The sequence below is a fragment of the Rhinoderma darwinii genome, chromosome 1 (genome assembly GCF_050947455.1).
Source record: "Rhinoderma darwinii isolate aRhiDar2 chromosome 1, aRhiDar2.hap1, whole genome shotgun sequence".
NCBI lineage: Eukaryota > Metazoa > Chordata > Amphibia > Anura > Rhinodermatidae > Rhinoderma > Rhinoderma darwinii.
In genome coordinates this window covers 273,891,287-273,917,345 of record NC_134687.1, presented here as the reverse complement: position 1 = coordinate 273,917,345, position 26,059 = coordinate 273,891,287, and the positions used below count along the sequence as shown (strand labels likewise).

The following is a 26,059-nucleotide window of genomic DNA, read 5'->3' as shown; positions in this document are numbered from 1 at the left end:
GCTTTGGTGCTGGTAAAGTGGGAGATTTGTACAAGGTAAAAGGGATTTTGAATAAGGAAGGCTATCACTCCATTTTGCGACGCCATGCCATACCCTGTGGACAGCGCTTGATTGGAGCCAATTTCATCCTACAACAGGACAATGACCCAAAGCACACCTCCAAATTATGCAAGAACTATTTAGGGAAGAAGCAGGCAGCTGGTATTCTATCTGTAATGGAGTGGCCAGCGCAGTCACCAGATCTCAACCCCATAGAGCTGTTGTGGGAGCAGCTTGACCGTATGGTACGCAAGAAGTGCCCATCAAGCCAATCCAATTTGTGGGAGGGGCTTCTGGAGGCATGGGGTGAAATTTCTCCCAATTACCTCAGCAAATTAACAGCTAGAATGCCAAAGGTCTGTAATTGCTGCAAATGGAGCATTCTTTGACGAAAGCAAAGTTTGAAGGAGAAAATTATTATTTCAAATAAAAATCATTATTTCTAACCTTGTCAATTTCTTGACTATATTTACTAGTCATTTGATAAGGCTATGTTCACACGGAGTATTTTGGGGGAGGAATATCTGCCTCAAAATTCCGTTTGGAACTTTGAGGCAGATATTCCTCTCCCTGCACGCCGATTTTCGCGGCAATTTTCGCGCCGTTTTTCGCCCGCGGCCATTGAGCGCCGCGGGCATAAAACAGCGAGAAATACGCTTTCTCCTGCCTCCCATTGAAGTCAATGGGAGGTCAGAGGCGGAAGCGCCCGAAGATAGGGCATGTTTTACTGCTCGCGGGAAAAAAACGCCGACGCCTCCCATTGAAATCAATGGGAGGCGTTCTCGGGCCGTTTTTGCCGAGTTTTGCGATGCGGTTTCCACGTCAAAAAACTCGGCAAAATACCCCGTGTGAACATAGCCTTAATATAAGTGTTAGTTTTCATGGAAAACACAAAATTGTCTGGGTGACCCCAAACTTTTGAACGCGTGTGTGTGTGTGTGTGTGTGTGTGTGTGTGTGTGTGTGTGTGTGTGTATATATATATATATTCTATACACACACACACTTTTTAATTTTCAAAAAAAAAGTATTCAAAAATAAAATACTTCACTGCAATCTTATTGACTCCGAGAATAAAATGAACACGTTATTTATACCGCACTTTGAATGGCGTCAAAACAAATCCTTAAATAACATGTTGGAATATTTTTGCTATTCCCCCCCCCCCCCCCCCCAAAAAAAAAAAAAAGAATAAAAAAAGTTAAAAGGCTGTGTACACCTTTGAGGGCTTTTTTTTATTTTTTAAAAGTCAATGTGTTTTGTGCATTTCCTTAATTAGTTTTTATTAAAAATTTATTTTGCTTTTTGAGATACAGCTGCTCTGTATTCTCTATACAGAACAGCTGTATAGTTCGCTATTCACGGATTCAGTCAGTCCCGCGAGTTATGAACTTAGATGTGATAGTGAACAGGTGGATCCTGCGTGTGAGACACATGCAGGACCTGCTCTCACTGAACCAGTCAGGTCCGCGGACCTGACAGGAACAGGATTTAGCCCTTGTTCATAAGACAGGGTTTCCCGGCCGGGTGACGGCCGTTCATAAAATGGCCGTCACACGGCTGCAGTAGGAACAATAGACCCCTAATGGGGCTATTCACACGACTGATTTTTTTGACGGCCCGAGAAACCTGGCCGTCAAAAAATGGGACATGCCCTATTTTCGGGCGGCCGGCTCCCATAGAAGTCTATGGGGCCGGGTAATACATGGCCATCACCCGAATGTGTCCCGAGTGACGGCCGTGTCTTCCGTCGCTTGCTCTCTCTCTCCTCCTCCTCTCTTTCCAGAGTACATGTGAGGAGGGTCTTTTTTTGCTCCCTGTAGGAGTCGGAATCCCCAATCCCGGCCGGGGATTGGGGATTCCGCTACAGGAGAAGTGAGTGACTACACTGTCCATATATGGACACAGCGATGTCACTCACTTCTGGAGCGGAATCCCCGACCCTGTGGCCGGGGATTCCTCTCCAGGAGTAGTCAGTGACTACACTGTCCATATATGGACATCGAAGTCAGTGACTTCTCCTGGAAGGGGCGGGGGGCTGGGACGGGATGTCTATTCACAATCCCGGCACTTAGTTAACGTTTCTGTGGTACTTAATCTCCTTGTAACCTGTCATTTATAGCATGATCTCGCGAGATTACGCTTGCTCTGTTGTAAGTACCACAGAAACGTTAACGAAGTGCCGGGATTGTGAATAGACATCCCGTCCTGGCTGGAAGGAATGTCTAATCACGGTCTAAACACTTCAGTAACGTTAATATGTCAGTATAAGACAGCACATACTGATCTAGCAGGATCCCTATGCGCTGAATAAATGAATGGAGAGAAGTGTATGACGCTGATTAGTCAGCGTCATACACTCCTCTGTACAACGCCCACTTGGTCTCAAGTAAAAACACGCCCAGTTGGACATTAAGAATGTAATTAGCATAAAGCTAAAATCGCTCCTAACGTGGTAAAAATAGATTGTTTTTCTAAATAAAAAGCATTGCTGTCACCTACATTATAGCGCCGATCTCCTTATGTAGGAGATAGGGCACTTATAATGTGGTGACAGAGTCTCTTTAAAGAGTTGCCCCCCAGCTGGGGGAGTCCCATGCAGGGGGCCTGGGAGCCACTGGGAACACTGATGCAAAGAATCCCTTGCAGTTAAGAGGGTTCCATTTAGGATTACCTTCACGGAGTAACCACAGAAAAAAAATCCATGCATTAGTATCGCTTCTCTTACATAGTCTCAAATAATTTTTGGTGCTAGTGTCCCTTTAAAACGGTTTTAAGAATTTTCCTAATTTGCTATTCAGAAGTTATATCTAAGCACATATTATATTGCTAATAAAATCAAAGTGACAATATGTACTGCTCCGTATTGTTAGAGAAATGATTTACCTCTGGAGGGCTGTATGTGTTAGGAGATGCTGATTGACCTCTGTAGTGAGAAGATGGTTCAGTAGGTGACTGGTTTCCATGGTAGGAAGACGTTTCAACAGAAGATTGGCCCTTGTGATTATATGATGAATCATATGGCGAGTTGTAATCATGGTAAGACGGTGAATACTCTACGACAGGTTCAGAAGAACGGGCTAGTGCAGGTTCTTGGAATTCTTCCTCCAGCTCCTGGTCAGTGTAAGCTCCACCTTCAGCATCCGTCTCCTCATAGTCACTGTTAGCACGACTGTCACAGCTCAGGTAATCTGTAGACCCAACTGCTGACCCATTCATGAGTTCCAGGGGTTCAGTAACTGGAGGCTCAACCTGAAATACAACGATATATATATATCAGTTGGCTCTCAAATCAAACATTACATTTTGCTTTACAATCCCCCTCACCCTCGAGTCCTGAGAAACTAAAAACATTCACCTTCTCCTCAGTAGTCCATATAGGCCTTGCTTGCTCTGTCCGAATAATTTCCTTCAAACTGGGAAGCCATGAGTCACTAGCGCCACTCAAGTTAATAGTGGCTTAAAAATAAACAGATAGCATATAAATACAAGAGAGCAAATATAGAAGATAATAATGGAAAACGGAACAAAAATACAAATAAGAGTTTGTGATCACCTGTAAAAAGATGCGAATTGTTCTTGCGCAGTTTCACAGCTTGTGCATACAAACGCCGCGAACTCTTCTTGGATTCTGGAAGTAGCCATTGTCGCATTGCCTTCACCCCCTGTCTATTCTCTGGGTTGCAGAAAACCACAATTGGGTAGAACTGCACATAATTCAGGTGTTCCACTGCGGTTGGTGTGATGTCCAATAGGGCATGTTTATTCTAAAATCAGAAGGGAACCTTTTAGCTTGATGTAGAAAAAAAAACAAACTCTCTGTTGCATGAAATCAAGGTTTAGGTAGTAGGTCCCAATCCAATAAATTTTCTTGTATTGGATTAATAATCTAAAAACCTGAGCAATGCCCCTTGCAGGGCATTTATCCATAAATGAAACCGTATCACTCCTACAATCTCAAAGTGAACATCAGTTTTGTTTTTTTCTTTTATTCTAAAATGGCACATTATGTTATAACATATCTTTATAACATGGTGCTATCACAGAGCTCCAAATCCCCCACATAGAATTGTATTATTTAACCCGATGTCTGACTGGTAGTGGCCACCAAAAGGCTAAACTCAATAATAAAACATTATGCAGTAGACCCCCTCCCCCCCCCCACAGCTCTCTCTAGTGCTAGCTACAGGCCCACGATGCTCAGTCTGTTCAACATTACTTCTTTTTTGCAAAAATTTGAGGCAATTAATGAAAGTATGTGCTCAAAAGTATGTACTGTATTTTTCAATAATTATTAGTATTATCCAAGGACTAAGGCCTTAAACTGTATGGAGCCAATGTGTCATTTGCTGCCTATGGCAGCAAGAGTTCACCCTTCATTTTTCAGTACAGTCTAGAAGTTGAACTCTGATTGGCTGTTACAGGTAACAAAGACACAGGGGAGATTAACCCCAGAAAGTACTTAAAATTGTCCTATAATCGGAGTGTGTGAGTGTCATGACAGAGTTATTTATTGGGGCAAGTTGGGCAGCAAAGTAGTATTTTGTGATATCCGGCACGCCAAAGCCACCTTTAAACGGAGACTGATATAGGACATATTTTTGAGCTCTAGGAAGAGAGCCATTCCAGATGTACCATGCGTTGTATAGTTCTAAGGTAGTACCCGGGTACCGCTACTGGGAGTATTCTAATGAAATAAAGCAGCTAAGGCAAGAAGGTCATTTTAATTTCCGATATGATTCAACCAGAAAACATGATACCTGCTCCACACTTCCAGTAGTTTCCTCAGCTAGGCGAGAAGAGGAGGGTAGTTTAGGTTATAAAGTGTGTCCAGGAGTAGAATATGCAAATCTGAGGTATGTGATGGAGAAGGAAGGCCAGGTAAATGGAAAAACAGGTTTGAGGGCACCTACTGCACAGGGGAGCGTTAAATTAAATGCCTAAAATTGTCTGGTTGACATTTAAGCTAGACAATGCCACAAAGCTAGAAACGCCCTTCAAAAAATTTGGTAGATTAGTGGCCGGAAAGATACGTGTTACTAAAAGATCATTGGGATTTACTAAATGGCAGTGAAAGCCCCTATTAAAATATTACTTTTATTAAATGATAAATAAAAGGTGAAAAAAAACACCCTCATGTTGGTGTGCTGTTGAATACTGTTTAGGTGAATCAGGACATACCAAAGACTCAAATAAATAAGTATTGCAATACTTGATACTAAATCTTTGAAACAAATATGCCCTATCGTTCTGTTAGCTCTCAGGCAGAATGGTATTTATCCACCTAAATGTCTGCCCTATGGATGTTAGGCTATTGGAGACTCACTCACACCTGTATAAGCATTGCAATGTCCCTGATAGTAACCAACCAAAGGCTATTCAGGCGTTCTGAAAAGATGATTTGAGTCAGAGTCCTGTATTCTATATATCTCTATAATCTAGCTAAGGATTCAAGGGGACAACCCTGTCTATACCATGGGCTATGGGAAACATATCAGATATATAGCCACCGTATCTGACGAAGGCCTTAGGAAAGGAGCGAAGGAAGCCATTAGAGAAATTCCTCAGGGAACCTCCAGTGGTAAAGGACTGTAAAAAGGTAGGGCCAAGACAGGGAATCATATACTTTTTGCATGTCGAGAGACAGTAGCATAGAGGGAAATTTACTTACTCATTTTGCAAATTCAGGAAATCAAGATTAGCGGGGAATATTGTCATCCGCTTGGCAACAGGGCACAGAGTCCACTTGGCCCCTTCCTATAAGGGTCCCTAAGTAGCAAAGGAGTCTAGAAGCTAAAAGTTTTGCCAGTAACTTGACACAAACCGTAATGAGAGATGGGTCTGTAATGGACCATATATAGTTGGGTCCTTGCCTGGTTTTGGGATCATAGACACTGCAGAAGGAAGGTTCGTGGGATCTGGCAGGTTGCCAGATCTTCATAGCATTGAAGAACCACGTCAGATGTTGAGCCAAAATAGGAGCAAATTTATTATAATATTTGGCCTTAAAACCATCCAGTCCTGGTAGTTTGTTAACTTTCAGAATTTTGATGAATGCTAGAACCTTTTCTTCCTCCACATCGGATCTAAGCAATTCCACCTGTGTTGTCAGCAGGCATCGAAGCGGATTTGCCCTCAAGAAAACCTTAAAGCGTACCTCCAATTATAACAACATTTAGGAAAACTATTATAGTGCAAGAAGAGTGTGCACAATAATAGTTTTTCTAAAATCACTTGTATTACTATTTTTGCTTCTAACTACAGCACGGACTGTCTATAGTCTGCGCTGCCGGCGACTTATAACTGTAGTAGGAGAGAGAACGTCCTGCTCTGTCTCCAGTCTCTAGAACGGCTGCTGGCATTGAATTATCACATTACATTCTACAGCGCTGGCGGCTGTTCTGTATACGGGAGCCATGGAAACAGAGCAGGACGCCCCTTCTCCTAAGGCAGAGCTATTAGCCGCCGGCAGCGCAGACTACAGACAGGCCATGTTGTAGTTAGAAGCAAAAATGGTAATACAAGTGATTTAGAAAAATTATTATTGTGCACTTTAATTGTTTTTTTCTAAATAATGTCAGTATAATTGGAGGTAATCTTCAACAGCGAGATTTCTTGAGGAGACAGTTCTGCATATAGGTGTAATAGGTGAAAGTGGAATTTCTCTGCTATTCGTACTGAATTAGATGTACGGGGCCCGTGTCTAGTTTGGAGAGTTATAGGGTTAACATAATAGCAAAAATTGCAGTGTCACCTTGCTAGTAGGCTTATTATCTAAAGTGTCAAATTTGTTGGCGTCTAGTGCAGTTTGCGTTTCGCCAGCTCAGTATGACAGAGATCAAGGTCGGCTCTGGCTGTGTCGAGACGTGCTTTAAGGTATAGGTCTGAGGTGCAGTGTTTAGCCTCAAGCTCTAATCGGGCCACCTTCACCTTCAAATCCTTTTGCGACATGCTCACGAGTCTTCCTGAATGCAGAGGCTTCTCAGAATGGTTTTATGCACTTCCCAAAAGGAAACTGGAGTGGAGGTGGAATTAAGAGCAAAATATTCCTTCAGCGACCTTTCTATTTGAGAGACCACTTTTGCATAACCCAGGAGGGAATAATTTAATAGCCAGCTAGGCCGGAGGATAGGAGGGGGGGGGGGGGGGGGAGGTACAGGCGATAGTTGCAGAGTTATGATTCGACCAGGGCACCGAAAGAATAGATGCGGAGTCAATATTGGGAAGAAATCTTGGAGGGAGAAATAGTCAATCCTAGTATAGAGTGAGTGAAGAAAAATAGTTGGAATAATCTCAGCAAGATGAGGTTCTCACCAAGAGCAGCCCAGCAATGGTGAACTGAGTGACTTAAAGGTGGCAGAAATGGATAAGCTTGGAGGGCGTGTGGGCGACTGAAATCGGGAAGAAGGACCGATCCCAGCTTAGGGTCTAAAACACATTTAAAGTCGCCAGAAATGAAAACCACCCCATGTGCATTCTGTTCAATGACCGAGAACAGATGCGATTGGAAGGCAATCTGCCTAATATTTGGTGTGTAATAGGGGACAAAGGGTGCCAGGGTCATCTATTATGACTCCAGACACCAGTATATATTTGCCCTCAGGGTCTTGAACAGTATTTGAGATGAAAGGCACAGCATTTTTACAGCAAACCGCGTCCCCACTCGTCTAAATCGGGAAATAGCAAAAATTGTGAGCAAGAAGAAGCTAAATAGCGAGGGGAAGAAGAGATAGAAAAGCGACTCTCTTGCTTGCAGATTACATCTACAGGAGTGCTATGCTAGTATCGGAATGCCTTGATTCATTTATGTGGAGAGTTAAAGGCCATGTAAACCTTTTGAATTTTTTTTTTAATTAAAAGGTCTATCAGTGTGATTTGTTCAACTTTCTAATTAGTTTTTATAAAAAAATTTGTTTCACTTTTTGAGATAGCAGCTGTATCTAGCGCTAAATCCTACTCCTGTCAGGTTTGCGGGACAGATGGGTTCAGCGTCAGATGGTCCTGCGTGTTTCTGACACGCAAGATTCACCCATTATCCATAACTTAGATGTGATAGATTACAGGTGGATCCTGAGTGTCAGAGACAAGCAGGACCCGCTGACACTGAACAAATCAGGTCCGCGGGACTGACTAATTCAGGTCATCGCGAATGATACAGCTGCTCTGTATACAGAATACAGAGCAGGTGTATCTCAAAGAGTAAAAATAATTATCAATAAAAACGAATTATAAAGTTGCACTAATCACACGGACTAATCTATTTATTTAAAAAAAAAAAAGGATTGCCTTTTAAAAAAAGTGTACATTTAAGGCCATGGACGTTGTGTGAAACGCTAGTTAAAAAGGCATGGTGTAAGCAGGGATTTCCTAACAGCTAAGTGAGTGATGTAAGAATGGAAGGAGACTATTTTAGGGGCTTCAGGGCTTGGCTAGTGGTTGAGGTAAGCCAGAAATGGGAAAGGACAGTGATTGTAGCATATGACCCAGGTAGGGACGACACAGAAGGAGGAACAATTGAACATGTGTACGTTTTGTCACATATCAAATACGAGTTTAAAGAATGTCTCACCATTTCTGCAATCTCTTTCACAACCTGCAGTTTGATGACTTTGGAACCCCCATCATCTCGAGAAACACTCTCTGCAAAAGGAACAAGTGACACTCAGTGGTAGATTTTCACAATAGATTATCCAAACCAGATAGATACCACTCAACATAAACCCTATTTGCCTCGAAGCACAACTTACCTGCAGATTCAAACTCCTGGGGCAAATCAGCACAGAGCTTTATATGTGCGATATCGGTTATAGGGCCCAGGATTACTACAGGTCTTTTGAAACTTGCTGCAAAAAACATGTAAATCGATTAAAACATAAGTAAGCATCTTAAAAAAAAAGAAAAGAAAAAGGGGAGTATGTGTAATAAGACCATAGATAAAAAAAAAAAAAAAAAAAAAAAAAAGAAGAAGAGGGAATGGAAGAGGACAAAAGAGAAAAAAAAAAAAAGGGAAAATATCCCATAGACTAAAACTGGAAAATAATATGAATTACCTGTAACCTGGCATCTTGTAGTTGTGAAAAAAAAATATAGCAATAGTCAAAAGAAGAGGAAATAAAAAAGGACAAGAGAACAAAAAGGGAGATGTAACAGAAAATACTTTGAAAAAAATAAAGTGTAGCTAAACGTTTGACAAACTTCTGACATGTCAGAAGTTTGGATTGGTGGGGGTCCGAGCACTGAGACCCCCACCAATCTGTAGTACGAAGCAGCTGAAGGGCTCGTGTGACCACTCAGCCGCTTCGTGTCTGTTCGGCTTTTTTTGGAAAGCCAATGTATCAGAGTACAGGCACATAGACTTTCTATTGAGTCCGTACTCCGAAACATTGATTTCCGGAAAAAGCCGAACAGACACTAAGCGGCTGAGCGCTCACAAGAGCCCTTCAGCTGCTTCGTTCTAGCAATTGGTGGGGTCTCAGTGCTCGGACCCCCACCAATCCAAACTTCTGACATGTCAGAAGTTTGTCAAACGTTTAGCTACACTTTAAACAAAAGTAGGTTTTTGGAGTTTCTAAGGGCCTGTTCACATCAGAGTTGCCCTTCCATTGAGGAATTCCGTCGGGTTAACCGCTCAGCAGAAAGGCAAACGGGAACCTTAGCTTCTGTTTGATCACCATTGATCTCAATGGTGACGGAAACACTGCTAATGGTTTCCGTTTGTCACCGTTGTGAACGGATTCCGTGGTTTTGACGGAATAGCGCTGTCGGAAACCATTAGCAAAGTTTCCGTCAGAATGGAGATCAATGGTGATGCAAACAGAAGCTAAGGTTTCCGTTTGCCTTTCTGTTGAGGGGTTAACCCGACGGAAACCCTCAACGGAAGGGCAACGCTGATGTGAACAGGGCCTTAGATGTATTCATTAACTTGAGCGATACCTGAAATCATACGGTATCTATGAAATCTATATACCATGTATAAACAATCTGTAGAAGCTTCATATAATAAAAGATGTACAGCAGGTGAATTTGATATTTCAGGACACCGCAAAACGGATATGAACCTGCTCTATGTAGCCTACAGTAGCTCGCATGTCCTGGCAATACATTTGTATTTTTACTTTATTACCATATAAAATAAACAATATGAACCCAATAAGAACACAACTAAACCTGCTGACTCAATGCACATGTTATGCAAGAGTATAGGAGGAATTGGTCCAGTGCACAAAGTTGCAACACAAAGACGGTGTTTATCATATCAGACTAAGGGCGCATTGTTAGGAAGACGTCTACAAAGAATTCCTATAATACTGGCCTGGCAGAAAGTCATTTACCAGGCAGAGGTAATTTAACCCTGCAGAAACCTTGGACGCGTCTCCTTCAAAATCCATTTCAAACCTATATTCTAGAGTCCTAGATAGAGATCAGGCAAGTCATATGTCTTATGGCTAGAAATGTAAAATCGGGACAGTTCATTCTGCTACGAGCTCAGGCTTTGCAATGCAGGTATAAGACTAGAATAGAGACTGAATGGATAGGTCCTAAAACAGAAAATTGAAGTAAATTGATTATGGCCCTTTAAGGGTCTACGTAGCCATATGAGAATTCGTTTTTTGCAGGAAAAGTTGTATTTTTTTTTAATGGCACAATTTAATGTACCATATAACGTACTAAAACGTATTTAAAAACATTTTATGACGTGGCACAGAATTTTTATTTCTCCAGTGTTTACGCTTCAGGTTAAATAATGTGATATTTTGATAGTTTGGACTTGTACGGATGTGGCGATACCAATTAGGTTTACTTTTTTTTATGGTTTACATTATTGCAAGGGACTTTACCATTCAAATCGACAAATTACTTATGCAATACAATGCAAAACGTATGTATTGCATTGTAGTGCCTGAACAATCGGGCAACTAAATATGTCGGGTGCTTGGCACTCAGAGACTGCCGAGGCCCTGAAGAGGAGATAGAAGCAGTTTTCACCACTCCCATCTTCTCTGGTTTCACATACACAGCGCTCAGAATAGAGGCAGAGCCGCTGCCTCTATTGGTCCCAGCGATCGTGAGACTGGTCACACGATCTCTGGGATGCCATTGCTGGGTCTAACTAGACCGAGCACAGCCCTATAAGTGGCAATAGTCACTATAACAAAGTCCCAGTAACAGTGGAAAAGTATAGTGTGAAAATGAAATCTTGAAATAATAAAAGTCTCCCAATGGTTTTTTCTGACCTATGAGGGATTGATAATAATAAAATTAAATTTAAAATAAATAAAAAAAAGTACTTCCCGCGCCAATCATTGTCGTGACACTTTCTGACCCAATTACCCTAAATAGACATGTAATTTATCAAAATTTACGGTAGACCAGGACGATCACAAATCAAAAAAAGAAAAAAAAGGTTTACTGGTAATAATATAGCATTACCCTAAAAAGGTAAATAAAGCATGTCTTGTCAATTTTTTTTTCTAAGTATAAGCCAAAAATTCTGAGAAAGCAAAAAACGAAACCTGCATTGTTCACAAAAAAGGCGCAAAAATCACGTCGCTAGCCCAACAAACCCCCCAAAAAAACGTATAGCCTATTTTTTGAACGCGTACTAAAACCTTCTAAACTGTGTTTGGTCCTGAAAATTAAAAATAGACTGCTCCTGAATTGGTTAAGCCCCAAGGGAGGGTTAATAATCAAGCACAGAACTGGCCGCCACGGAAACAGATCGGCACCAAACGATGCGGGGGAAGGGGGTTGATCAGGGGGCTGCTTGCGTATACGCTAATACTTGACGAGCTGCTCGGTGCTGTTCAGTGTTAATTTCTTCAGACGGGCTTTCTTGCAGCTCATTCTTCAGCCCCCTTCAGTCTTTTTCCTGAATGCTCATCTAAGCTGAATTCTTATCAAAAGTTGATAAAAACTTTTCGCTGTCAATTTTGATTGCCTCATATAATCCAATTCCGAAATAAAATGGGACTATCTTGCAAATCCAATACAAGTAATATTTAAGGCCCCCTTCCCATATATCTGGCGTAGTTTCCCTCTGGCATGGTACAGAAATGCTGGAGGGAAACAGATATCAGAACGGATCCCTAGTTTTCCTATGGGATTGTTACTGGCATCAGTTGCTTAGTTTTTATGCTAAAGGTCTAGCCAGACAGAAGAACGTTGCATTGAAGGGTTTTTTCTGTCCGGCTATGTACTCCAGACTGAGTCCAGCTCAGGCTAAAAATAAGTCTGGTTGCAACTGATATATGTGAACCCAGCCTTATATCTACACAGTGAGCTCCTGCAGCAGCTCAAAATGTACATGAGCCTCTAAACTGTTCAATAGTAACAAAACATACATCTCGACAGCATAAAAAAAAAAAAGTCTCTATACATATGGGACAGTTCTTTATGCCATTGCTACCTTCCTACATCAGGTCAACAAGAAGATTTGTCAAAACTACCTGATACATTAAGGCCAGTCACAACATAGGATAAGGACAAAAAACAAAGAGGAAAGGAAAGTTTGGTGTATGGTTACCTTCCCGAAGCACCACTTTCTCGTAAGGTGGGTACTTTGCCTTGCTAGTAATGGCAGACAAATCCTCTCTGCTCTTCTTCAAGATTTTTTTGGCTCCCCTCAGGCCTCTCAGCTTCCAAAACTCAGCTCGTGGTCCTGCAGAGGACTGAGGTTTCAGGACGTTTTCTAAGCTAGCATACTGTTCTGCCCTGAAAGAGTTTGAATTGCAACTTCAGGATCAACTTAGGGAAAAAGATAAACAAAAAAAAAACCAAGGTAACGTTATGAGTGTCGCAAACAATTTACCTAACACGATTTGGTATAATTCCCTTGTCCATCTTCTTCAAATCACGGGCAACACGTACAGCGAGCCAACTCCCAAGTTTCCCACGGTACATAGTGTCTAAAACATGGAAAATCTCACCCCGAGTGAAACTCAGGCCCGATGGAGCCTCTGCCTCATAATCAAAGTGTGTACGGATGTAGAAGGAATCACCCACATTGGACTTGATCATCTTCCTGTAAACTAGGACATAGACAGTTTGTATAATATGCATTACACCAAAGAGTATATAGTACGGTGGAATCACATTGTTTCACTTACTGTCCTCTTTTCCCTGAGTCAGTATTAGAACTTCTTCATTCTGTGGCAGGTTCATTAGATATTGTACGGCATCTTCACGCGTTATATTGTGAAAACTGGTTTCATTAACCTGCAAATGGCAACAGTAAATAGTCTCTTATGTGCTGGAGTCAGAAAACACCTGGTACAAGTCTAGACCTGTTGTGCTCATTTCTAGGAGAGAAAAAGCGATATAGTTTTGTGATTTGCGCAAACTAAGCCATTGCCGTGCCAATCATAATATTCACACGCTGGCACCATTTGAGAGGTTTCAAACATATGTAAATTTCTCAATAGTTAACGTCCATAACTATCCGTGAGGTGATTTGTGCTAAACCTATGTAAAATTACAATCTTTAAAGTGCAAAAACATTATCTAGCAAGGTCACATGCTCATGGACATGCAACTCATGAGAACACAACCGTTAAAACTCATCCTATTGACTGGAGCAGATGTCAATAGTTTTTTGGTGTCTGTACGTATCATTTATGTTCTAATAACTTACCAACAATAAGGCCTCATTCACACGGCAGGGTTTCCCGACCGGGTGCCGGCCGTTCATAAATCGGCCGGCACCCGGCTGCATTAGGAATGATAGACCCCTAATGGGGCTATTCACACGACCGATTTTTATAGGACATGCTCTATCTTTGCCCGGCTCCCATAGAAGTCTATGGGGCCGGGTATTACACGGCCATCACCGGAATGTGTTCCGAGTGATGGCCGGGTTTCCCGGCGCTTGCGCTCTATCTCCTCCTCCTCACAGCGCAGAGTGCATGTGAGGAGGAGGAGTTGATGCCATTCTGACGAATGGCATCGCTGTACACTGTGTGGCAGGGCCGGGGTGTACAGCAGGTGGAAGGGAGCGCTGCGCTGGCTCCCTTCCCCTGCTTGTTAAAAGCACCCTGGCTCGGCGACACCTTCGATGGCGCCGCTAGTAGCTGCTGCGGCTGCTACTACTGCAGCGACGCCACTATAGCAGAGCGGGGAGGTACCTCCCCGCTCTGCTATGTGCTAGCCGCACTTTAGCTCCTTGAAGGAGCGGAATCCCCGTGTTTTCGGGGATTCCGCTCCTGGACAGAGCGCTTGATGTCTCTGTCCATATCTGGGCAGTGACATCAGGGGAAACTCCTGAAGCGGAATCCCCGAACACATGGGGATTCCCCTTCAGGAGCTGCCGCTGATGTCACTGTCCGGATCTGCCCGGCCCGGCACGGATGCAAAACTTAATGCAAACCGGCCGGGCAAAATGGCCGATTTTACCGGCCGACACTCGGGCTCGGGAACGACCCGGTCGTGTGAATCCCGCCTAAACCAATTGTTTTTATTTTTTGATTGTAGATTTTTGTATTCCATTATCGGTAAATGATTATGGGGGCATTCATCTTGCCTGAGTTCTTTTTAACAGCTTTTAGAGATATGCTTTACAGCAGCCACATGGACCATAGGAACCTGAGCCTCTATGGGAGTTTTCTGGGCATGCTCTGTGACCTGTGCAGAGGTCATTGTACAGGAAGTGATAGGAGGGGAGCGGTGTGCATCCTATTGTGTTATCTAAATATAGGTGTAAGGCTTTGTTCACATCTGCGTTGGGACTCTGTTCACGAGTTCGGTCAGGGGTTTCAGTCAGGGGAATCCAAACGGAAACCATAGGTTTCCGTTTGCATCACCATTGATTTAAATGGTGACGGATCCGGTGCAAATTGTTTCCGTTAGTCACCATTGTTTAAGGGTTACGTAGTTTTGTCGGAATCAATAGCGCAGTCAACTACAATATTAATTCCGTCAAAACAACGGAACACTTAAACATCTGTGAGAAACGGAAACTATTCGCACCGGATCAGTCACCATTGAAATCAATGGTGATGCAAACCGAATCCTATGGTTTCCATTTGTTTCAGTTCGGATACCGTTCATGGGTTCCCCTGACTGGGTCCCGACGCAGATGTGAACGAAGCCTTACCTGTCATCGTAATCCTGCCTGTGATAATGAAATGAATGCTGAGAAGTGATCTCTATGGAACAGGAAGTGTCAGTCTATTGTGAGATTCAGTGGCCATAGGGAAAACTGCAAGATTTTAGGATAATTTTTTTTTAACATAGAAAATTAAAAAAAATGTAAAAAAATATATAATAATATATATATGTTTAATACAATTTAATGGATTTAACCCCTTAATGACCAGCCTATTTTGGACCTTAATGACCAGGCCATTTTTTAAGTTTTTCCATCGTCGCATTCCAAGAGCTATAACGTTTTTATTTTTGCGTCGACATAGCTGTATAAGGTCTTGTTTTTTGCGGGACAAGTTGTACTTTTCAATAGCACCATTTTGGGGGACATATTATTTATTGATTAACTTTTATTAACTTTTATTTGGGGGGAAATAGAAAAAAACCTGAAATTTCGCCACTCTTTTTCGCGTCTTAAATCTACGCCGTTTACCGTGCGATATAAATAACACAATAACTTTATTCAGCGGGTTGTTACGATTGCAACGATACCAAATTTGTATAGTTTTTGTATGTTTTACTACTTTTACACAGTAAAAACGCTTTTTTTTCAAAATTATTTGTTTTTGTGTCTCCATATTTGAAGAGCCGTAACGTTTTTATTTTTTCGCCGATGCGGTTGTATGAGGGCTTTTTTTTGCGGAAAGACTTGTAGTTTTTATTGGTACCATTTTGGAGTAGATGCGACTTTTTGATCACTTTTTATCACATTTTTTTAAAGTCAGGATTCACAGAAAACAGCAATTTTTCCATAGTTTTTTATAAAAAAAATTACGGCGTTCACCGTGCGGGTTAAATAATGTAATAGATTTATAGTCGGGGTCGTTACGGACGCGGTGATACCAAATATGTGTAATTTTTTTACTTTATTTTGTTTTTTTTAATAGTAAAGCAGTTTGTAAGGGGAAAAGCTGGGTTTTTCATTTTTTTTTCATTAACTTTATTAAACTTTTTTTTCACTTTTTTACTAGTCCCATTAGGGGACTATAATATGCGATTCTGCGATCGCATTTATAATACACTGCAATAATTTTGTATTGCAGTGTATTACTGCCTGTCCGTTTAACACGGACAGGCATCTGCTAGGTCATGCCTGCGGCATGATCTAGCAGGCATTCACTCCAGGCAGACCTGGGGGCCTTTATTAGACCCCCGGCTGCCATTGGATACACAGACACTCGGCGATCGTATCGCCGGGTGTCGGTGGGGGAGAGAGGGAGCTCCCTCCCTCTCTCCAAAACCACTCAGATGCGGTGCTCGCTATTGAGCACCGCATCTGAGAGGTTAAACGGGTGAGATCAATACTAATATCGATCTCACCCGGAAGAGCAGGGACGCTCCCAACCCTCAGCTGCCTCTAGCAGCTGAGAGCAGGGAGATTTGACAGCTCCCTGCTCTGTAAACTTATTCCGATGCCGCGACGTAAAAAGTCTATGGCATCGGAATAAGGCCCGTTAGTGACCGACGTAGAAACACGATGGGCCGGTCACTAACGGGTTAAACAATAGGTACACTTTCTGATGACACATTCCCTTTGGATTTACAGTAAAAACAGTCAAGAAAAAAAATAATGAAGCGGCATGCTATGAAATCCTGTTGGATGAAAACTGGGATTTAAAGAGTAGAATGGGCGGAGTCATCAAATCTTAAGAATGGTCACCTGTAGAATTTGATCACCCTCTTTCATCCCTTCTCGTGCTGCAGGGCTTCCTTCCTGCACTGCAGCAACAAATATCCCCACATCATTGCCTCCAGCAAGGCGAAGTCCAATACTTCTTTCCTTCTCAAACTGGACTAGACGTGCATCAGGACTATACCTTAAAAAAAAAAAAAAAAAAAAAAAAAATCGATAATAAGTAGATGTCAAACAACTTAACAGCAAAATTAGTTGCATTTACACGGGACTCCAATCCACGTAAAGGCCTGTTCACATCTGTGTTGGAGGTTCCGTTAGAGGCCTGAGTCGCAGATTACGCCAAAAATACCGGAAACAATAGCGCAGCAAAGCTAATGTTTCCGATAAATCCACATCCACAATAAGTCCACAATCACACTGTGCTGTGGATCATGCTGGGCTGGAACAATGAAGTGGATTGGTCACCGATTGGTCAGCGTCAGACACTTGTCTGTGCAATGCCCAGTTGGTAAAAAGTAAAAACACGCCCATTTGTCTATTAAGAAACTAATTAGCATAAATCTAAAATGGTTTATAACTTGGTCAAAAACTATAGTTTTTCAAAATAAAAACCACTGGTGTAATCTACATTAGAGCTCCAATCACATTATGTAGGATATAGGTCACTTATAATCTGGTGACAGAGCCTCTTTAAAATTCGACTACAAAATTGAGGTAGGTAGCCTGTGCCCTAACATTATTTTACATGGGAAAATATATCTTGGCATCTGACATAGCTAAAGGTCCAGTGTGATTGTGAGGCAAACTGCCTTTTATTGTTTGGGAAAATTAAAATGTTTTAATCCTTGGCTAGAAGTAAAAAACCTAAGCTAGACTGGCATCAAAGTGGCTAACAAGGGTGCCATAGACTGCAGGGGGTGAGGGATATTGAAACAGGAGTGATTTACCACAGCAGGAGAGCACAAAAAGACTATTGGCCTACAAGGCTGAAAGTGGGTGGGTTAAAAAAAAAAAAAGGGTAAAAAGGAGGAGAGCAGAAAGCAGGTCCACCCTCTGCAATTCAGGTGAGAGAAACACCCATGCTTCCACCCTTTTGAGGATGAAGGCTTGTAGAAGGGAAGGAAATTGCTTTGCTTTATCCCTTATTGGTGTATTGCATGGTTGTTCACCTTGTTTTTTTCTCATTGTCACTTATATTTTCACAGTCTGGCCTGGATTATGGTCTTTACCCTGGGAAAGAAACTCCGAAATTCAGACCACATACCCGCTGCATTGCTGTGGTTCATCATTGCAGCAGGAAGTAAAATAACTGTTGTTAGGGAAGAAACAGCATGCCGGTTCAAGACTAGGTTTATACATGTATGTGTATTTCTCGGTCAACAAAGTTGTGGCCACAACGACAGGAGTAATGTCGTTATATAAGTGGGTGCAAGGTAAGATAAAGGGGTTAGGCGCTTTCCCACAGCAGGTAAGGCTACCTGCAGTCTGACAAGAACAGCCTGGTTCCTATGCTAGCCTATTACAGGTTAAAACATCAGGATATAGCTGTACCGAATGCACTAAACTTTGGCGCTAAAAATAAAAAATGCATTATTTAAAATAGACCCAAAACATCATACAGTTTACTTTTCTACACAATAAATTATTCCAGACAAGGCCGATTAAGCAAATTAATGAAGTCACTCATGGAAAGTACGTAAAGTCAGATAATGTAAAAAAAAATAAGAGAACATGATATTTACTAAGACATTTTACTAAGACATTTTGTAAGAAAGTGAAATATGGGATACCCCACTCGTAGTTCATCTCTCTCCTTATTCAACGGTGGGTCAGGATCTTCCCTGTATTCAGTATTCGGTGGAGGTTCACTATTAACTGGTTAAAAGTAAAACAAATTTGGAAAAATTATAATAGCTGTACACCGTGCTGTTAAAATCCATACAACCTTTTCCAGGTTTCCCCTATTGCGGTGTTTCTTTCACATTGAATTTTTACTATGTTTACAACAGAAGCCGTGATTGTGTACTGGGCCCGTTGTACGACAGATCCAAATAGCGCCTAGCGGGCCCCAATTACTGATAACATGATCCGCCAATGTTTGTCCTTATGACGGCAAGAAAAGCACTGAATGCTATGCTATTCTTGTGGTCAAAATTTAGACGCCGGCACCTCTACTGTGCTTAACGGGAGTGTGAACATTGCCTGACACAAAATGTGAAATTAGACCAAAGGAACTTGAATCCTCCACTCATAACTATAAGCCCCCACTATAAGCCAGAATGGCGAGCCGGCAACTCATTAAAGGGGTTGTCTGATGAGAAAACCTGGATTAAGAGCCGCGTTCTCTCATACGAACATCATTCTTCAACCGCTCTCTCCATCACCTTATCTCCCGAGGCAAGCAATAGAGACTGATTGAAATTGAAGAGCGCAGACTTATTTAGCGATTTAAGAGAGAGTCTCAGTTCCTGGACCCACAATTACATTTTTGCACAAAAATGCACACGTAAAATCCTCACAGTACTGCCGACTCGGTTTCCTAGGCTCTGGTACTCAGCATGGCAGTATTAGATTATATCCCATAGGTGATATGGGTGTTGGATAATGTTAAAACTGTGCTGAGTTTACTCTGGTTCCCTTTGTACAATATTACTTTATGTTTAATGACCAGAAAGCGCATTCCTTTGTTCAGAACTCTAATCGTACTGTAAAGATTGCAGTGCCTCACCAGTTTCATGTTCTAATTTAGCTATCTGTGGGGTTGGTGCTCCATTAAACTGATGATTCTCCCTGCAAAAAAAAAAAAACAAACACAAAAATAAACAAAAAAAAAAAAAAGGGGGAGATAAAAGGTATACTTGCAAACCAAGCAAAAAGTTGTGTAAGTTATGCATTTTGAAACTATTCTTACACAGGGTTCTCCAAACTCTCAGAGGAGCTCCTATGGGCTTGTCCTGGAGGTGGTGGGGGAGGCTGAGAAGGTGGTGGGGACGGATCTGAACTCATCTCTGAAACATCTGCATGATGAAATATGGTCATTAAGCATTACTTCATAAAGCTACTATAGACACGAGCCGTAAAACATGAAATATATTTATTATCTGGGATCAGCTGCAGAGAAGTACACCAGGTGTCTCAAAGGACAGACCATTAAATATATTAGCTTCGTCAAAAAGTCTCTCTTTGGAAAGGCAAAATGGAAAAACTTTTAGATAGTTAATACGTAAAAAAGGATTTCGACTCAATTTTCGGAAGAACCAGGAAATAAATTATAGAATAAAACTGATCATAATGAATTCAAAAACATGAATGAAAGTGGCTCTTAAGTATAACATAACAAGAGCCAGGCAGCACAAAAGTACCATAATGGTCATATATTCTTTTAATAAAACAATGTTTTATATTGGTAATAGAATTGCTTTTGTTAGGCCTTATTCACACTTATTTGATCAGTTGTTTTGCATCCTTTTTGTTTTTAAACCAGGGGTGGATTCTAAACACAAACAATATAATGGAAACTGATGAAATCAGGCCTCATTCATGCTTGCATATTTGTTTTTTGTTTTTTGTAGTACTTCAACATTTCCAGGTTATTCTACTGATCTTGCCATGTTTACGTGATGGACACATTAATATAGGCTGGTATAGTTTCTATAACTCTTTATATTCAATTCTAACCCAAACCTTTTGTTGAGAAAGGATACACTACAGCTAATATTTTGGTTATTTAAACATACCGTAGGTCCTTTACCAACACAACAATATTTATCTTATATTACGGGCCATCCACTAACCAGCCAAGGAAGTTTCTAGTTAGTCGGTGTATCACATGATCCCTGTTGGCGCTGCACCCTCACAAGAGGTAAGCAATTATATGAAACATATGTGGTATGCTTCCATCAGGCCCCAACCTGAGCTTTGTTGGATCCCACAATGTGTTCCATAGCATGCACTAGTATAATGTTATTAAAGGCCCTGTTAACACGGCAGAATTTTTGCAGAAGAAACCGCCGCAGTCAGAAGCTTATTTTACCTGCTAGCTGATTTTTTTCAGCCAACAGGAATAAGCATCCTGTCAGATTCCGCCCAAACCACCCTTTGAGGTTAATAGGAGGAGGAGTAGGAATCTTACTGCCTACAGCAGGAATAATTCGGCGGCAGATAATGCAAAATCCGTTGTGTGAACTGACCCTAAAGTGGATCAGTCAACAGAATAAGCTGTGCTTTTTCAGTGCAGCATACTAGGACGACAGATCAGATAGGCGATTAGACCGAATGGCACATATATTGTGGCGGTTGGTTTATGGCATCTAAGACATAATACAGCAGATTCTTCATAGTTTGCTGTATTTATGAGGGGAGCGCTCTCCTGCACCATTAACTGAGGGTCATTGTGTATATAGGCAAATACACAGCAGACGTCAGTCAACGGTAAAGGGTGGGTAGGAGAGTGATCCCCTCATATATACAGCGGACTCATAACTATGAGTTTTCTGTATTCGGTCATACAGGATTTTTAACCAAATGGGCCAATATTTTATTGTGCTATTTGGTCTAATAGCCAAGCGACCCGGTCCCTTACATACAGCAACATATTCTGCTTACAAATTAGCTAGAAATAATTTAAAAGCAGATCTGTCACCTATTTTTTCTCCCCTGTTGAGTGCAACGCAAAAAAAGAAAAAGCTAACAGACGCGGATATTAGCATGCTATTAGTTAGTAATGTTCTGTAATTTCTGAGTATATAGATCTTATACTTGCTGCGCATGGCCAGTAATGCAGGGCTTGAGTCCAAGTATAGTCTTATATTCATGCTTCCTTGCCCTCTTGCCGCTGATTGACGCTTTTCTCCCTATTACTGTGCATTGGAAAAAAGCTCTCGGTCAGCAGCTGGAGGGCAGGTAGAGCATGAATATGTGACTATACCTGGATTCAAAACCTGCATCACTGGCCACGAGTATAAAATCGAAATACTCAAACTACAGAGCATTACTAAATAAGTAATAGCACGCTGCAATTCGCATGTCTGTCACACATTTATGCTGCACTCAGACAGGGCAGCAAAACGTGACAGATCCACTTTATTACCCTAATCTAAAGGGGCTTGTCCTAGGAACAGCTTCCACTTTGTTCACCAGACCAGCAGTTTATTCTCATTGAGATCCCTCTATGTTCGCAATATGCAATTTACCATGAGGAATTTTGCCTCATCCTCTGTAGACCTTTCTGTCATGTATTGTGTTCGATTTACTTTTCAATATATGGTGGAGATATTCACACCACAACTCCTTACCATCTGGAATGGAGCTCCTACCATCACTTTCACTGTCCCTTACTTCTGGAATGTTGACCAGGAACTGTCGATTATCCCTCAAAACAGTAAGAGTAAGTTTGCCTTTTGACTTCTCAATAAGCCGGCGTGTGTCAACCAAAGACATATTCTCGCTTGCCACGCCATTGATCTGTAAATATGTTAAAAGATATACAGTATTTTATGAAGATATAGGATTTTAGTCATACAGAGAAAAGAGAAGCAGCAGAATGAAGAGCGGAAGTGAGGAGTCAATAACCTTCAGAATGAGGTCCCCCTCCTGTAGGGATTTTTCCTGAGCTGCCAGACCAGTCTCTGTAATGTGTTTAATGAAGATCTGACTACCCAGCTTCAAACCATATTCTGTGGGAACATAGCAGATATGAAAATGTAATGAGCGTAAAATACATGAATTTATAGGAGAATTATAAATAAGGACAAACAAACAACATCGTGCTTTGCAGCATACCTTGATTCTCCATGCGTTTCACCAGTATGGCTTTAACAGGTTTTGATGGTACATCCTGGACGGGCAGGCGTTTAAACCCAGATATTAGTTCTAGGCCATTGTGGTTCCTTCCCCCAGCCTCACTGCCGGACCCCCTCCTTGAGTAGTCTCCTGCCTCACTCGCAGAACCTTCTAAACCACTACCAATATCTTTCATTCTGCTGGAAGCCCTTGTATCACTGCCAGGGCCATATTTCTCTTTACCAGTCCTCCTCCTTGAATAATTTCCTATTTCACTTCCCCCACCCCTCGTCCTACGGTGTCTGGCATGGTAGGAAGATGGTGTGCGAGATCCTCCAGAGCTACGTCCACTAGAAGAATCTCCTTCATAACCCCGAGCTGTATCTTCATGAGGCTCTCTGCTGGAACTTGCATATCTTTCTCTCCATTGGATAGGAGAATCTGGTTTGTCTTCTTCATCTCTGCCATAGGAATCAGATAAGACTTCTGAAGTGTGAGGTGTTCGCGAGAGTCCTGTAGAAGTGGGTACAAAGTTGCTCACCGGAACTTGAATTTTTTTAGGCCGCTTTACAGTCTGTAGCAGGAAAACACAGAACGTTGAAAGGAAAATAGTATAAGAAATTCAATTTTAAAAAAAACAAAAAAAAACAAAAAACGACATGGAATCCAACAATCTTTAACCCCTTAGTGACCAGCCCATTTTAGGCCCTAATGACCAAGCTATTTTATTCGTTTTTCTATAGTCGCATTCAAAGAGCTATAACTTTTTTATTTTTTCGTCTACATAGCTGTATGAGGACTTGTTTTTTGCGGGATTCGTTGTACTTTTTAATAGCACCATTTTTGGGTACATATAATTTTTTTATTAACTTTTATCAACTTTTTTTGGGGGGATTATAAAAAAAAACAACTGAAATTCCACCATTGTTCCATGCGTTTTTAAATTGACGTTGTTCACTGTGCGGCGTAAATAAGATGTTACCTTTATTCTATGGGTCGGTACGATTACGGCGATACCACATATGTAGAGGTTTTTTATGTTTTACGACTTTTGCACAATAAAAACGCTTTTGAACTAAAATTATTTGTTTTTGCATCATCGCTTTCCAAGAGCCGTAACTTTTTTATTTTTCCATCAATGTAGTGATTTTTTGGGCTTGTTTTCTGCGGGACGAGACGTAGTTTTGATTGGTACTGTTTTGGGGTGCATGGGACTTATTGATTCATTTTTATTATGACTTTTTTGGAGGGCAATGGAAAAGAATTGCAAATTTCGCCATTGTTTTTTGCGTTTTTTTTTTACGGTGTTCACCTTGCGGTTTAAATTACATATTAACTTTATTAATGGAGTCATTACGGTCGCGGCGATACGATATATGTGTACTTTTATTTATTTTTTACACTTTTACTAAATAAAACCACTTTTTATGGAAAAAAATGGTTTTATTTTTTTACTGTAACTTATTATGAATCTTTATTTCACATTATTTATTTCACTAGTCCCACTAGGGGACTTTACTGTGCGATCTTCAGATCGCTGATATAATGCTCTGGTATACTTCGTATACCAGAGCATTATTGCCTGTCAGTGTAAATCTGACAGGCAATCTGTTAGGACGTGCCTCCGGCACTTCCTAACAGGCATATGTCCAGGGCAGACCTGGGGGCTTTTATCAAGCCCCCGGCTGCCATGACACCCCATCGGAGACCCGCGATTGCATTCGCGGGCCGCCGATGGGTGACAGAGGGAGCTCACTCCCTCTGTAAACAAAGTTATATGCCGCGGTCGGCATTTAACGGGTAAACTTCGATCGCGGGCGTTGGAGCAGGAGCTCAGCTGTCATCAGACAGCCGAGTCCCGGCTCCAGCCTGCACGGGAGACCCGTGCAGGACTTAAACTAGGCGAACGTGAAAAGGCATCAGCCTAGCCTAAGGCCCCTTAGTGACCAACGTAAAAAGGTGGTCACTAAGGGGTTAAATACTAATCCATTTTCTAAAGGGCTTTTCCAATCCAAAAGATCTTCTGATATGTTATAGATACACATAAGATAACATTACTGTAGTCTGTGATTTTATACCACCTCTGATTTTTAGAATAAATAAATGGAATATAATACTCAGGAGGTTTCTATTAAGCTATGTTGAAACCATGTTTGGGCTTTGTGGAAGGGAGAATTTTCAGGCATGTATATCCTATGTGCCAAAAGACTATCATTAGCCAAACATACATTTGGCCAGTATAACAGTTTCGTAAAGTGTAGTCAACTAAGCGTTACCGGAAATGTGTGTAACTACAACATTGTACACAACGCCTAGAATTTGTTTTCTAGGAGTTCCATGCCTAAAACTTCTAGACAATGTAGAAAATAAATCCGTCTGGAAACATTTCCTAGGTATTCTGTAGATTACATAGTTTGTTTAAAGCAATGTATGAAAATGCTATTCTATAGAATAACTAGTTAATAAAGTGACCAGTCCTGATGTCTATTAGAAAACTGTTGATAAAGGTAGGACTGAGACTGCTGAAGCAATACACTTTCTCTGACAGCCAGGGGAATGTATGCTCCAGTAAGAAGGGGAATACGAGTTCAGGGCAGGCAACAAAGGGGCTGGAAGTGGGGAATTCAGTTATTGGGGGGAAAAGATATGGCAATCTGTTTCAAAGACCGGGACCGTCCAACAGTGTGTTGTCTTCCTGCCGTTCGAGTTCGACATATTGCGGATCGGGTTGATAGATTACTGGTGTAGAAAGGAAGGGTTTGGGCTCTTTGAAAACTGTGCTGACTTCGCTGTTGGCTATAGGGTTTTCAGTAGGATTGGGCTGCACCTAAATGGGTAGGGTGCTGGTGTGCGTGGGGTGTAGATGGCTAGAAGGGTGGAGGAGTGTTTAAACTCTAAATTATATGCCAACCAACGCTAGAAGTCTAACAAATAAAATTGATGAACTGGAATTAATGTCAGAGGAAAAAGTATGACATAGTGGGAATTACATGGCTGGAATATAGCCTTGAATGGTCAGTTAACTTACAGCGTTAAGAGTTTGTTCAGAAAGAATCATAAAAACCGGAAAGGGAGAGAGGTTTGTATTTATGTAAAGTCCTGCCTTAAAGAGGCACTGTCACCAGATTTTGCAACCCCTATCTGCTATTGCCACATCGGCACCAGAGGCTACAGTTGATGCTGCAGCAGCATCAGCGTTTGCAGGTAAGTAGCTACATCGACTTACCTGCAAACGCCGATGCTGCTGCAGAATCAACTGTAGCCTCTGGTGCCGATGTGGCCGACACGATGCAGGACCTGGGGCAGGAAGTGAGTGACGTCACAGCGTGATCTCTCGAGAACACGCTGTGTGTCTGCACTGCCAGAAGCTGGGCGTTCTGAAGAGAAGTGGATGATACTTCTCGTCAGAACGCCCAGCTAGTAAAAGTAGTAAAACCGCCCCGATGTACGCACATAATACACGCCC

General features: G+C 41.7%; 1 protein-coding gene across 2 annotated transcripts in view; it reads right to left on the bottom strand.

Annotated features, from left to right (window-relative positions):
- The window catches only part of TJP3 (tight junction protein 3), a 78,631-nt gene that overhangs the window by 15,519 nt on the left and 37,053 nt on the right, over positions 1-26,059 (bottom strand). For both annotated transcript variants that reach the window (XM_075864130.1, XM_075864122.1), the window contains exons 5-19: positions 22,594-23,167; positions 22,384-22,487; positions 22,107-22,275; positions 19,724-19,829; positions 19,541-19,602; positions 18,603-18,687; positions 16,837-16,993; positions 13,145-13,253; positions 12,847-13,066; positions 12,562-12,749; positions 8,786-8,881; positions 8,608-8,678; positions 3,595-3,805; positions 3,397-3,497; positions 2,925-3,290 (exon numbers count right to left, since the gene is read on the bottom strand). In XM_075864130.1, the coding sequence (XP_075720245.1) occupies positions 2,925-3,290; positions 3,397-3,497; positions 3,595-3,805; positions 8,608-8,678; positions 8,786-8,881; positions 12,562-12,749; positions 12,847-13,066; positions 13,145-13,253; positions 16,837-16,993; positions 18,603-18,687; positions 19,541-19,602; positions 19,724-19,829; positions 22,107-22,275; positions 22,384-22,487; positions 22,594-23,167 (2,619 nt within the window). The remainder of the gene's footprint in view (positions 1-2,924; positions 3,291-3,396; positions 3,498-3,594; positions 3,806-8,607; positions 8,679-8,785; positions 8,882-12,561; positions 12,750-12,846; positions 13,067-13,144; positions 13,254-16,836; positions 16,994-18,602; positions 18,688-19,540; positions 19,603-19,723; positions 19,830-22,106; positions 22,276-22,383; positions 22,488-22,593; positions 23,168-26,059) is intronic.